Consider the following 14,822-nt stretch of genomic DNA (forward strand, 5'->3'; position numbering starts at 1 on the left):
TCCAATAAAATTCATGCATTCTAGCCTAATCTAAACTCTCACTGTAACATAAAAGCTTTCATGGTTTTTTTTTGTTTTTTTTTTTTTCTGACTCAACACTTTTTCACAGCAGAATTTCTTTACTCTTCTCAGGAAGTGATTTACTTTTTTTTTTTTTTTGCGGTATGCGGGCCTCTCACTGTTGTGGCCTCTCCCGTTGTGGAGCACAGGCTCTGGACGCGCAGGCTCAGCGGCCATGGCTCACGGGCCCAGCCGCTCTGTGGCATGTGGGATCCTCCCAAACCGGGGCACGAACCCGTGTCCCCTGCATCGGCAGGCGGACTCTCAACCACTGCGCCACCAGGGTGGCCCGTGATTTACTTTTATTACCAGGAGTATGGCAAATTTCTGATGAGTATCTTGGGATTCCCTCTGTTTTTTCACTCTTTCCTTTGTTCATTATTTCTTTCTCTTAAGAAGGAAAGGTTCTTCCTTCCTGCTAAATTAACCATCCCATGTATGTTGGTTTTTTCCCATCTCCTCCTCCTGGTTCCTTCACATTTTTCCATCAGTTTTCCCCACTATCATTTGCAATCTCCTCCAATCTACAGATTTATTATCCACTGCCTAAAAACATCCTCACATTTCACTCTTCCAAAAAGACCCTAATAACTCATCTAGTCTCATTTAGTTTATTTTTTTAAATCTTTTTTCTTTCTCAAACCCTCAAACTTCTTGAAAGAATAGTGTTACTCCTTTTCTCAATTTACTATCATTTAGTCTGATTTGGTCTCTCACCTGTCTGTGCAATGGAAATAGTCCTCTTAAAGGTCATCAGTGACCTTTGTGTATCACATATATTCATCTTTTCATTCATTCATTCATATTTACTCAGAAAATATTTATTTTGTGCTTGCTATGCATCAGACACTTGCTAGACACTAGAGGTATATCTGAAAAAGGCACAATCCTTTTTGTCAGAGTTTATAATTTTGGTAGAGGAAACAAACAAGTAGAGAAGGAAATATCAATATTAGGCAGTGGAAGAGTCACAATTTTTTAAGCATAAGGCAATATGAAAGTACAAGAAGCAATATCTAACTCAGCCTTGAGTTGGTCATGAAAGCTTTTGTGGACATGAAAGATTTTTTTCCTTTAAGGCTTCTCTTAAAGGAAAAAGAAAAAGTATTCAAAAGAAAAGGGGAAGAAAGGCATTTCTAGCAGGGAAAGTATCTTTCAGGAGAGAATCTAAAAGTTTATATGCTTTTGGTTATCTGTAAATTCAGTAACACAAGTGCAAAATTTGGAGAAGTGGATGGTGATGATGCCCTGGAACAAGGGTTCCACCTGGATTGAGTTTTTAAAGTTCTTTTTCAATGTTTATGTATTTCAGTGTGCTTTGGGCGGGCAGGCAGAGAAGAGAGGTCTGTGCTTTTCATCTGATTCTAGCAAGTAAGAACCTATGACTTCAGAATATGAAGAGCTACTGCTATAAATGTAGTCAGGGACCACCTTATGGAAAGGCTTTGAATACTAAGCTAAGGAGATACTAAACTGTATCTTGAAAACTCTAGTTTGAAGAAGTTTAAGAAATACAGTATTATGCTCAGATTTTCATTTCTGGAAAGTTCACTCTTTGTAATGTGCATTATAATACGAGACAAGCAAGAAAGCAAGACTGCAGAGAGGGGAATCTAGGACACGTGAAGTAGTCCAGGCTTGAGCTGAATAGTCATCTATGATAGTGATCATGAGTACAAAGAAGAGGGGTGAGTCAGAAACATTTAGAAGGTAGAATTTAGATTTTAGTGGAGTTCTGCCCCCCTGATACAGAGCACACACATCCCTACACAGCTCCCCCCGCCCCCCACCCCGTCCCCACATGTCCCGTCTTAAGTATTTTGTACTTCTGCTTTTTAAATTATTTGAACTTGGGACTGTGTCTTTGGATTTTCCATCCTCATAGCACCTAGTGCAAAGAATGATGTTTCTGTAGCATACACTGTATTCTAAGAGCTCTGCATATATTAATTCATTTAATGCTCACAACAACCCTATGAGATGCACACACTATTATACCCTCTTTTCAGTTGAAGAAGAGTCACAGGAAGGTTAAATACCTTCCTAAAGTCATGCATCTGGTAAGTACTGGACCCCAGCAAATCTAGCTTCAGAGTCCAGGCTCTTAACCCGTATGCCAAACTGCCTCAAAACTGTAGTCACATTTTTGAATACCACCTATCCATTATTAAATTTAAAGCAATGTATAAAAATGTTCTAGTCTCACAAGAATAAATTTAGTGCCTTATTTGATTTGTGTGGAACAGCTAATGAGTTTGCTTTCTAATGTTTATGTTTTAATCCTTTCAGAACCAATTCGAAGATACAAAACTTACCACAGTGATATCTTTAGTACCTGCAGTGAAAGTCCATCTATTGTTTCCTCTGAATCAGACTTCAGAAAAGGTGAGGGGGATCTGAACAAGCAAAATGTTCTTAAGAAACCATGATTGTTCTTCTCTTTCAGTAGTGTTGAGATATAAGGTGTCAAAAGAATAATTCTATGTAAAATTTTTTAATTATAAAAAACTTCCAGTTACTCATTTTAACAGTATTATAGGAACTTAATAGCAGTTTCATCAAATAGCAGTGTAGTCATTTTCATAGTAGAGAAAATAATTGTTTTCAAAATAACATGACTTACCTTTAAAGAGTTTATTGACATTATGTCACTAATTTGATTACATGAATATGATTTGTAAAAATTATCTTATGTGTCTGCTGAATGCTTGAGTTTTAAATAAGATTACTTGATATTTTTCTCACTTGTGCTATTTTTGTTTCATTGACAATTAGTGAGAAAAAGTGAAGTGTCAAAGAGATTTGAGTCCAACAGTGGTCTCCCAGGGGTAGATGAAACCCCAAGTCAAGGCCAGTCACAGAGACCAAGGTATGTAATATGAAAAAATGATAATATATTTCCTGTTGCTGGTGTTTTTTTTTTCTTTGTTAGAATCAAGGAGAATTTTAAAAAATTATTCTTTTTCCTGTTTTCTCCATTTTCCTTTTCCTTTTCCTCCTCTTTAAGTTCTTACAAATTCATTCAATTATGTAAAAGATGTTACAGTAGTTTGAGTTATTGGAATCTTTTAGAATTGGCCCTGATTATTTATAGTTTGTGCTTGATTTTTAAATTAACATGAATATAAAATAACTTATTAACAGTAAGGAAGTTCTGAAGGCACGGCATTAAACATCTGTGAGAAGATAGTAAACTTTGATTTCTAAGAGAATAATACTTCTTTCGAGGTTGAATGGGCTCAACAAGCAGGCTTTCAGTGAGTATTATTTGTTGAATGAATAATTAATAGGTTACTACTGAATAACCTATTATGTAAAAAGTTAATTTTTCACTACATCTTTCCTGGCTTAAAAGAGGTCATCTTGTATTTTTTAAAGCCCACTTCGGGCTGTTTAGAGTTCATTTTCATACTGAAATACTCAGGTTTCTTATAAGGTGTGTATTATTCTTGTGCTAGGGTTAGAATGGTGGTATTATAGGCATGGATTGATTTACTTTGTTTGAACTGAAAAGTGTCAAATCAGTAGTGAATATATTAATGTGTATCTTTTGCAGGTGTGTACAGGTTCCTTACGTGAACAGAAGCATGTTATTAATGTTACGCATTAATTTGAAATTCATAATGTGATATTAGAGAACAAGAGGTTGCTTCCAAATTTACTCCCAAATGACAGGAATCCTCTTAAATTTGATATCAGTTCATTTAGTTCAAGTGCCATTATATACAAAAGAATCATTTGAAAATTAACAAAAACTTGCCCCTTAGTTGATTAATTCTGGCAGACACTGTTTCATACCTGTAAACTATTAATAGACCAGGTAACCCTAGCCATGTGATTAAAGCAGACAATTTATCCAGGGTTTAGACTCCAAGTAATTACATTGCACTAAAATTATTCCTTAATATTCCAGTTTTTATGAAACTTGTGTGTTTTTCTCTTCCCTCTTGTTCCTTTTAAAATAGTCTGAGGGACTTCCCTGGCAGTCCAATGGTTAAGACTTCACCTTCCAACACAGGGGGTACAGGTTCAATCCCTGGTTGGGGAGCTAAGATCCCACATGCCTGGAGGCCAGAAAACCTCCATAACATAAACATAAACATAAAATAGAAGCAACATTGTAACAAATTCAATAAAGACTTTAAAAATGGTCCACATCAAAAAAAAAATCTTTAAAAAAAAAGTCTATGATACTTTCTTTGAGGAAAGCTCTAATAAGTATTCATTTACCTAAAGTGGTATGATCTTTGCATAATAGCATTTTCTATTTTTATGACCCCATTGTGGTAATAGTATTTGTGATTACTATTTTGGTAATTTTGACCAAAGAGGTAAGAGACAAAGACAGATCTATGCTTGATATTACATAATTTTGTTAAAGAAGCAAAACTGTTTTGGGATGACCAGCCATATGAAGCAAATGTTGAATTGCACTAAGCTCTGTGTTGAATTGAGGAAGTCACTCTTCTCTATATATGTAATTTGGAGAAAACTTATAAATAGTTAACATGATGCCCTTTTAACTTAATCAGAAATAGGAGTAAAGATAACAACTGGAAGAATTGTTGGGATTATGTGTTGATCGATTGATTTTTTTTCTGTTTTTTTCTTTACAGTAGGTCCTTGTTGGTTATCCATTTTAAATATAGCAGTGAGTGCATGTCAATCCCAAACTCCCAATCTGATTGATTGATTTTATAGTCAGTTTGCTAGTTATTTAAAATACATATTCCTCCAAACAAAATTGAACCATTTTGTGAGTCTTATTTCAATTTTCTTGATAAGGTACCTAAAAGCGTCAGCATTATAAAAGAATCTTAGTTTTGACTGTTTCCGGTTTAATTTTAGGAAACATTAACATTGAGGCCTTAGCTCATCAAATCGTAATTTAGTGATAAGCTACCTTTTATTTCACACTTTAAGAGGGTAAAAAACACAACATAGTGTTCTTAACATCTGTATTAGATAAAGTTATAGGTGAAAAAAATATTTCAAGGAGAAGTAGATTGTCAGGTCTGTGTATTTATTACATTTAATGTAAGGTGCTAAACTCTACTTCTTTTAGAGTACCCCATCTCTTCTTTCTGCGCAAGGAAAAACACATTAAAGTAGTGTCCAGATTCCTTATTCAAGTGCAGAGTTTTCTGTATGTGTACAAAGGCTTCTGATAATATCCTTAACATGCTGGTACTTAATCGGGAGGTTCTGTTTGTTCTTTAGGTCACATATTTGTGAGATCTATAAATAGTTCTGTATTTAGACATGTTGCCTGCTTCTTTATAAAATTTCCATTTCTTTAGCTAGAATGAAATGGAAAAACAGATCGAGACAGTGCTATTGATTTGTATCATAGTGGGTGGGGGGAGATTAACAGGAAATTATGAGTCAGATCCAGAAGAATGAGTAATTTTTGGATTTTGAGCTATCAAAAGTGTCTTTCAGTGACCAAAAAAGATATTCAAAGCTGTTTTCCAAAGAGCAACTCTAAGTTTTTTTTCTGTGTTAACTTTTGAAGTACAATTTTTACATAGTGCAATTCCCACTGCTTCTGTGCCTATCTGCTTAATGATGTAACCATTTTTTCTGTCTCAAAAGAACTTATTTATTCATTCCTAAATCATCTAGGTTTTCTGAGTTTTTTGTTCGTTTTTCTTTTTCTTTCTTTCTTTCTTTCCTTCCTTCCTTCCTTCCTTCCTTCCTTCCTCCCTCGCTCCCTCCTTCCCTCCCTTCCTTCCTTCCTTCATTGGGTCTTCATTGCTGCACGCGGGCTTTCTCTAGTTGCAGTGAGCGGTGGCTACTCTTCCTTGTGGTGCGTGGGCTTCTCATTGCAGTGGCTTCTCTTGTTGTGGAGCACAGGCTCTAGAGCACAGGCTCAGTAGTTGTGGTGCATGGGCCTAGTTCTGCGGCGTGTGGGATCTTCCCGGACCAGAGCTCGAACCTGTGTCCCCTGCATTGGCAGGGGAATTCTTAACCACTGCACCACCAGGGAAGTCCCTGTTCGTTTGTTTTGTCTGTTTAGTTTGTTTGTTTTTTGCCTCTCAAATATTTCAGTCTTTATAGGAATTTCTACCAGATATTGTGTTGGGCCAGATAAAGTGATGATCAGTCATTTTTTGCTACCTGTTTGTAGGTATAAAATAATTTGAACAAGAAGGCTAATATATTTGATGAAAATGACAGGTGTGAGTTAAAATGTAAAGATTCAAATTCTTACCATTTTCCTTGACCCCATTAAGTGAGAGTGAGCCATAAAATCATGTTCAATCATTTGCGCAACAAATGATTATTGAGTACCTGCCATGTACTGGGTACTTATAGGTACTGGAGATGGAGTCATGAACAAGATCAAGAAGTCCCTAAAGAGATTTTCTAGTGCTGAGGGATAGCCAGTAAACCACTGAAAAAACAAGTAAGTAATGCACCATCAGAGTGTGATGGTGCTTGGAAGAAAAATAAATCAGGCTAAAGGGTTAGAAACTACAGGTGTGTGATGTCCAAATTCTAGTTTTCATAGGGTAGGGTGATCAGAGGAGGCCTCTCCCAAGGGGCGACATTTGAAAAGAAAACTATTTGCAACAAGGAAGTAAAACATGCAGATATCAGGGGGAAGAGAGTTCCAGACAAAAGGAACAGCAAGAGCAGAGGCCCTGAGGTAGGAGAGATATGTCCATGTTAGAGGAATAGCAGGAAGGGCAGCATAACACAGAAGGCAGCAGAATGAGTGAAGGGCAGAGTGGATGGTAACTAGGACCCAAATCATATCAGACCTCAAAAGCTAAGGCGAGCACTTCAGATGTTATTCTAAGTGTAGTGGGAAGCCATTGGATGGTTGAGAGCATAGAGAGCCATGATCTAATTTACATTTTAATGGAATTGATCTGTTCTGTGAAGAACAGATTGCAGGAGTAAAACACCAGTTAAGAGGCAATTACAGTACTCCATTTGAGCTGCATACAGCACAGATTAGGTTGCTAGTGGTAAAGAAGATTCAAATACAGATTTCTTCAGGGTTGTGCCCTGCAGGATTTGCTGGTCATTCAGATGTGGGATTTGTAAGAGGAATCAAGAATGACTCCAAGTTGTGTCCTAAGCAACCAGTGAGTGATTGAGAGAAGGTTGCACGTAAGGAAAAAGTATCAAGAATTTGGTTTTAGACATGTAAGGTTAAAGATGCATGTTAACATCCAAGTAGAACACTCACTTAGGCAGGTGAGTAGAATTAGAATTCAGGGGAGAGCCTGGAGTTATGGGAATATAAGATAATTAAGACTAGGTGACTACATGAGATCAGGTAGGTATGAAGACTGTGGAGACTAGAAAACTCTGGAGGTCTGAGCACTGTTGCAGTCTAACATTAAGAGATTAGAAATGAAGGAGGATCCAGCAAAAGAGACTGAGAGGGAGGAGCCAGTGAAGTAGAAGGAAAATAAAAAGAGCATGGTTTCCCAGAAGTCAGATGTTTAAGAAGAGGAATGATTAAGCAGCTGTATGTTATATGATGCTTAGAGGTCAAGTAAGATGCAAACTAAGAATTATCCTTTGGCTTTGGTAACACAGAAGGTAGTCATTTTTGTGACTAGTTTTGGTGAAATGGTAAGGACTCAAACTATTGGTCTGAGTCCAAGAGAGAGTGGGAGATGAAATGGAGATAAAACTTAAAGGACAGTTTTGAAGAAAATTACTCTAAAAGACAGCAGAAAAATGAGACAGAATCTGAAAGGGGGTGTGGAACCAAAGGAGGATTTTTTTGTTCTAAGTAGAAAATAGTGCAGCATGTTTGTATGCTAATGAGAATAACCTAGTGCATGAGACTAGTGATGCATGTGAGAGGGTAATTGCAGGAGCAAAGTCTTTGGGTGGGGGAGAGGTCTGGAATCCCATGCACGGTAAAGGTTTGACGCCTGTATAAGTGTGCAGGAGATCCATCCGTTGTAACAGAAAAAGACAGCAGAACATACGGATATAGATTTGGAAAGTCCAGTGGTAGAAGGATAAGGAAGTTACTTCCTGATTGCTCCTTATTTCACCAAGAAAACTGAGGAAAATTCATCAGTTGAGAGGAGACAAGGGAGAAAGTATTGGAGTTTTGAAAAGAAAAGACAAGGATGAAAATATGAAATAGTTCTCTAAGAAAATTAATCACCAGGCAGTACTAAGAACCCACTGAGATCAGTCAGCATGGTTCTGCAGTTTCATGAGAGTTGAGGTTGAATGCAAAGGAATGATTTTAATGATGGGCCTTAGAATTCAAGCAGTGTAAGGGCAAGAGAGGGTTAATAGAGAGAAAGTGGTAGAGTCAATGGACTACAATTCCTGATAGAGTTGGTGAATTATTTGAAGGGGAGTGTAAGAGGAAGTAAGCTAGAAAAAATAAGGAGATTAGATAGAGAGGGTATTGAAAGATAGAAATAGGAAATTTTAGAGGTGGTGCAGTTATTGGTAATAGCCAGCATAACAATGGGTGTAGATTGCTGGCTGAGGTGGAGGAGGCCAGGGTGTTGGAGCACTCTTCAATCTCTGTCACACCACCACAAATTATGACAGCAGTAGTGGTGAAGACCGCTGAGTCAGCCACTTAAATCTTTCATGAATAAGGGGGAGTTGACCACAGGACAATGTCTAGAGCAAAGCAGAGCAGTGGATGGTGTGAGTTCATAGCATGTACTTCAGAGAAGCTGGGGGCTCTTGGAGGACGGGTCAGTAATGATCTGGAAGCTGAAATAAAAATCACGGGGAATCTCTGTCGCATGTCCCGGCCCACTGGTGCAAGATTATGAGAATAAAACAGCCCCGATCTGAGAGAACTGCAGGGGAAGCAGTTTTCAGAAGATGCTGGGATGTTAAGAGAAGAGGTGAAGGATGTAGATCTACCTACAAGTGGGACACCATACTATATTAATATATTAAAAATAGGACTGAAATATTACTGCAATGGTTCTTCTGAAATGAAAAAATAAAATTTGTTTACATTCTTGATACCTTACTTAACATGACTTTTTCTTGTTTAGACTTAAAGTAATTGTTTTCTTCCCAACCCTTACTTTTCTCTTCTATATAGCAGACAATATGAAACACCCCTTGAAGGCAACTTAATTAATCAAGAGATTATGCTAAAACGGCAAGAAGAAGAAATGATGCAGCTGCAAGCCAGAATGGCCCTTAGACAGTCTCGACTGAACCTGTATCCAGGAGACACACTCAAAGCTTCCATGCTTGACATCACCAGGGATCCCTTAAGAGAAATGGCCCTAGAAACAGCCATGACCCAAAGAAAACTAAGAGTAAGTTGATTCTCAGGTTACTGCACCTAAACTTGGCCTCACAGGGAAATGTTATACAAAGTACTTTTAAAAATTCTATAGGTATCCTATAGGTTGCCTGTAGTTAAAATTGAAATCTCATATTAGTTTCCTTTGGTGTTAAATATCTTGTTGGTTGATACTAAAATAAATATTTAGCTGTTTTCATGATTTCATTTTTAAAAAAACATTAGATGGAGTTAGAGTATCTTAACTGTATATTTTAAAAATATATTCATGAACCTAAAGTCAACTGGCTTTATTCAGTATTGTGGGGATTATTTTTTAATATTAAGAAATTTTTTATCCCACAAACCAAGAATATCAGAGATAGAGAGTTCAGAGGTGGTTCAGAAGCTCAAGAATGCTATCAAGCGCATTCCATCTTTATGCTCTGCCATTCTCAGAATTTTGACAGTAATTCTCTTTATAGTTAAAGGATGACTGCATTATCTCCAAGCATCATATCTTCATATTACAATATCCAAAGATAAGAAAGAACAAATCTTGTGTCTGTGGGGAATTTTTCTTTTATGTGTTTCGTTGCTTTATTTTTCTTTCAGTATATATCCTCTATATTTTTATAAGCATAAGCTCAAAATGAACATAGTCTTTTCTCATATAAAATATCATGAACATTTTACAACTTTTATAATACTATTGTTAAGGGCTGTAAAGTACTCCATTATGTGAACGTACTGTGTACCATAATTTATTTAATCAGTTTCCAGCTATTGGACATTTAAAATGTTTCTAATTTGTAATTGCTATAGAACATCCTTATAGCTAAATCTTTGCAGATAACTTCCTCCAAGTAGAATAGCCAAGTCAAAGGCAAATACCTTTTAAGACATTTTATACATATTGTCAAATTGCCCTTTAAAAGTTTCTTCCAATTTATGTTTCCTCTGATCATGTCTGTTTTCACCATATTCTTACCGACTCTGATATTATCATTCTTTTTTTTATTATTATCACCTATTTGATAGATGAGGCAGTATCTCATTTGTATTGTTCCTTTACAAATAATTCTTCAAAAGCAAAATAAATGTTAGGAAAGTGATAAAATCTAGAATGATTTTTTTCTTTTTAGTCCTACACTAAGAAAGTATATTATCTTATTCTGTTTTGGGTTTTCTTGCTTATATCAAAGAATCTTCCTAAAAGCATATTTGTATACCCTGAAATTGATAGAATTCAAATTTTCCTCATAGTCTTCTAAGGAGAAGAAACAGTATTGCATGGTGAAAATTACACTGAACTACAAATTAGAAGACTTGGATTCAGTTTCTAATAATTCAGTTTCTAATAATATGTCTTTATGTACATTTTTAAACCACTTTGTTTCTCATTATGCTAATTTTTAAAATGTGGAATTGGGTTGTAATTTAGTAAGACAGTGTCTAATTTTTTGTATTTTTTTTTGCGGTACGCGGGCCTCTCACTATTGTGGCCTCTCCCGTTGCGGAGCACAGGCTCTGGACACGCAGGCTCAGCAGCCATGGCTCACGGGCCTAGCCACTCCACGGCATGTGGGATCTTCCCGGACCAGGGCACGAACCCGTGTCCCCTACATCGGCAGGCGGACTCTCAACCACTGCGCCACCAGAGAAGCCCAGACAGTGTCTAATTTTAAAGTTATTAGATTCCAATAAAATACAACTGAATTTATTTCAAGCCAAAGGGAAGAAATTCAGTAAGGCTTCATCAATTTATCATTATAACCAATACATTTGTCAAAATTAAGCAATAGGCAGGATAGCATGGGCTTCCAGTAATTAAAGGCCCACATAAAGCATAAAAGGCACGATATATACACATTTTTTTCTAAAATCATAGTTTCAGAGAGCTAATGCAGAACTTTGGCTCATTAGAGAGTCTCTACCTTTATAGTATGCCACTGTTATGTGTCATCTCACTAAAAACCTGTGTTTCCTTTCAGTCAGTCAGTGTGTGCTTTCTTCATCAGAGACGTGCTATATCAATGACTAGAGAGTTTGAACTGTTGGTCGTTGAAGGACCATACAGTGTTTTCTCTAAAAAAAAAAAAAAAAGAGCGGAAGGGGGAATTCCCTAGAGGTCCAGTGGTTGGGACTCCACGCTTCTACTGCAGGGGGCCCAGGTTTGATCCCTAATGGAGGAACTAAGATCCTGAGAGCCGTGCAGTGCAGCCAAATAAATAAATAAGTAAATAAAATAAAAAGAGTAGGAAGGCTATATTTTTGAGGCTGAAAATAGTACTAGTATTAGGAGAACAATTTCACAGTTGAACTAATGTTATTTCCCAAAACATAAGTTTTTAGTTCTTTTTTTTTTCTGTATTATTTTTGATGCAGACAAATTTTTAATGTTCATACTCTATTGCCTCATTTGATCTGTATCAAATTCTGTTTTCCATGGCAGACTATTGTCATTTCTTCTACTCTGTTTCTATTCTCATTTAAAATGTGTCCTACTGGTCCGTTGAGTATTAACAAATGCTTACTGTTAAACTTTTACTTAAATGGTACCTGTCACATGTTCCACACCTGGCTGTTGGATAGAATTCCCACATCAAGCAACCAAATGAACTGTACAGTGAAATGCAAAGAAGAAACCAACAAAAATAAAACTCCAGTAACCCCCCATTAGTTCAAACACATGCATGCACGAAAGCACGCCCCCCCGCACACACCATCTGCCTTTGGCCTAAAAATTAGCCCTGTGTTCATTCTACCTTTTGCCCATTTGGACATAATTTTTCCATCTATTCTGAATGCTGCTCCCTCCTGGAGTCTAACTTGTTTTTAAGTTATCTCTTCAACCAATTCTCCCCTCTAGGCAGAAAACCCTGGATATACAAGACATAAAGGGAAAGAGTAGATTGAAAAGAAGTAAATGCAGAATGTGGACTCTACTCTCCCCAGCTCCTGAGATATTATTTTCTTACTAGAAGCAGCAATAGGGAGCAGAGACTGTGATACTTATAATATCCCTAGTTGTCACTAATTAGAACAAAAAAGTACAGGATTCCCAGAACTTGATTACAGATGGATGTGTCTTTTGTAATATCAAAATAGATATCGTCCAATAACTAAGACTTGTTTTAGGACAAATGGAATATCATTCTCTGAAATAATGAAATTCTGTTCAATAACTTTACACATTAGCATTATTAAACCAAATCCTTATGTGAACTTGACAACTCTATATTACTTCAGTAATTGAGACTGCTATTTTGGGGGGGGGTAGTTTGAGTCTACCTGGAGTCCAAAAAATGAAAACCTTTATTTATGTAAAACAATATAAAGCCAGGCTTTATATTTTATGTTGCTGGTAGAAAATGAAGCTGATAGAACTTCTATTCACACTTAGTGTAAGGCATATTCCATTCCCGCTCTTGGCAAATTCCACCATACTTCTTTATTGAAAGTTTTTACATTTGTTTCAGATCACTAGTTCTAATATGGTGGCCTTACATGTAGTTGTTTATTATTATCATTACTATTATTATTATTACATTATTTTCCTTTCAAGGAAAGAGCTAGAATAAATGATAAAAACTATTGATTCTACTTCTGTGATTCACAGAATTTCTTTGGCCCTGAGTTTGTGAAAATGACGATTGAACCATATATATCTTTGGATTTGCCGCGGTCTATCCTTGTAAGTAATAAAACCACTTGGTGTCACTTTTAGAAAATAATTTTAGTAATGATTTTTTTAAAACAGTAAAATTCTTATAATGTTTACATTGATAACTTCCATTCATTTTTTTCAATTGTAGACCAAGAAAGGGAAGAATGAGGATAACCGAAGAAAAGTAAACATAATGCTTCTGAGTGGACAGAAACTGGAACTGACCTGTGATACCAAAACTATATGTAAAGATGTGTTTGATATGCTTGTGGCCCATATTGGCTTAGTGGAACATCATTTGTTTGCTTTAGCTACCCTCAAAGGTACCAAGGCATTTTAAATTCAGGGTATAATATGGAAACTTGGCAACAACGACTTCCTATATCTGTTCTGCCTAACCTTCTTTTGGGAAATATTAACTACATGGATATGTCAGCATTGAGAAGTAGGAGTTAGGAACGCCCTTCCTTTTCCTAACTAGGTACATTGTTTTAATAGCCGTGTCTTTTTAGCATCTTCTGTACCTGATCATGAAGATTTTTCTCTGGCATTGGCTATATAAACATAGATTTTAATTGTTATATTTTGGGGACCGTAATTTTGCCTACATATGTACTCTAGAAATTAGTATTCTGCTAATATGAGTTTGAATATATAGCAGGACCCTATTTCTGAATTTCCATATCAACTTCTTCAGCTTACTATCCTAGAAACAGTGTCTTCCTAAATGTTGTCAGTTGATGACGGAAAATAAGTCATTTCACATATTTTAAGCATTACATCCACTGACCTGTGACGTTCACAACCATGGGGGTCTCAGAACACAGATTCAGTAGAAACTGCTGCTGTTTATCAATTAGAATTGTCATAGCAATAAGAAACCCCTTGGGGACTTCCCTGGTGGCACAGAGGTTAAGAATCCGCCTGCCAGTGCAGGGGACGTGGGCTTGAGCCCTGGTCTGGGAGATCCCACATGCAGCAGAGCAGCTAAGTCCGTGCACCACAACTACCGAGGCTGTGCTCTAGAGCCCGTGCACCACAACTACTGAAGCCCATGTGCCTAAAGCCCATGCTCCGCAACAAGAAAAGCCACCGCAATGAGAGGCCCATGCACCGCATCGAAGAGTAGCCCCTGCTTGCTGCAACTAGAGAAAGTCCACACGCAGCAACAAAGACCCAATGCAGCCAAAAATAAAAATAAATAAAATATAAATACATTTTTAAAAAAAGAATTAGTTTTTTTTTTTTACAAAAAGAAACCCTTTGGAGCTGGGTTTAAATAAATATTTCTTTAGTATTACTATATTTATAAATTACTCTTCAATACTTCAGATTCCTGTTTACCTCAAAATTTAACTTAAAAAGCTTTGACAACAAAGTACAATAAATTATAATTGAAGGATCAAATCACCCTGAAACCCTACAAGATCAGGATAACACCATCTTTGTCATACAAGAAATATGTCTTTCAACTTAGTTTATTGAATTCTTGTTCCTTAAACACTAATAATTCATTTTGTAGAGTCATCCAATAAATATTCGATTAGTGCCTATTGATGTTCTATCACTTTACTAATTACAGTTTTAGACTAATCATGTAATACTATCTGTATAAAAATATTCAATTAGTCAGAAGTTTGTATCTAATTTTGTATCTAATTTCTTAAACATTCTGGATAAGTCAGATCTTACTGACTAATCTTTTATTTGGAGAGAATCAAGAATTAAATGTTGCATTAAAACTAAAAATAAAATGATGATGATTCTTCCTTCTAGGTTTCAGTGGTAGCTCAACTATAACAAATATAGCTAATATTTATTGAATGCTTACCATGTGCCACATGC

General features: G+C 36.3%; 1 protein-coding gene across 15 annotated transcripts in view; it reads left to right on the top strand.

The window, feature by feature from the left end:
• The window catches only part of PTPN13 (protein tyrosine phosphatase non-receptor type 13), a 247,129-nt gene that overhangs the window by 128,516 nt on the left and 103,791 nt on the right, over positions 1-14,822 (top strand). For 13 of the 15 annotated variants that reach the window (XR_002174695.3, XM_073805438.1, XM_073805434.1 and 10 more), the window contains 5 exons: positions 2,350-2,445; positions 2,836-2,929; positions 9,119-9,341; positions 12,930-13,004; positions 13,126-13,300. Coding sequence is in view for 14 of the 15 variants with exons in the window: in XM_073805438.1 (XP_073661539.1) it covers positions 2,350-2,445; positions 2,836-2,929; positions 9,119-9,341; positions 12,930-13,004; positions 13,126-13,300 (663 nt within the window). In the remaining variant the exon portion in view is untranslated. The remainder of the gene's footprint in view (positions 1-2,349; positions 2,446-2,835; positions 2,930-9,118; positions 9,342-12,929; positions 13,005-13,125; positions 13,301-14,822) is intronic. The other 2 variants (XM_019926679.3, XM_019926682.3) reach the window with 1 other exon arrangement.

Source organism: Tursiops truncatus, chromosome 5 (genome assembly GCF_011762595.2).
Source record: "Tursiops truncatus isolate mTurTru1 chromosome 5, mTurTru1.mat.Y, whole genome shotgun sequence".
In the NCBI taxonomy this organism is placed as follows: domain Eukaryota; kingdom Metazoa; phylum Chordata; class Mammalia; order Artiodactyla; family Delphinidae; genus Tursiops; species Tursiops truncatus.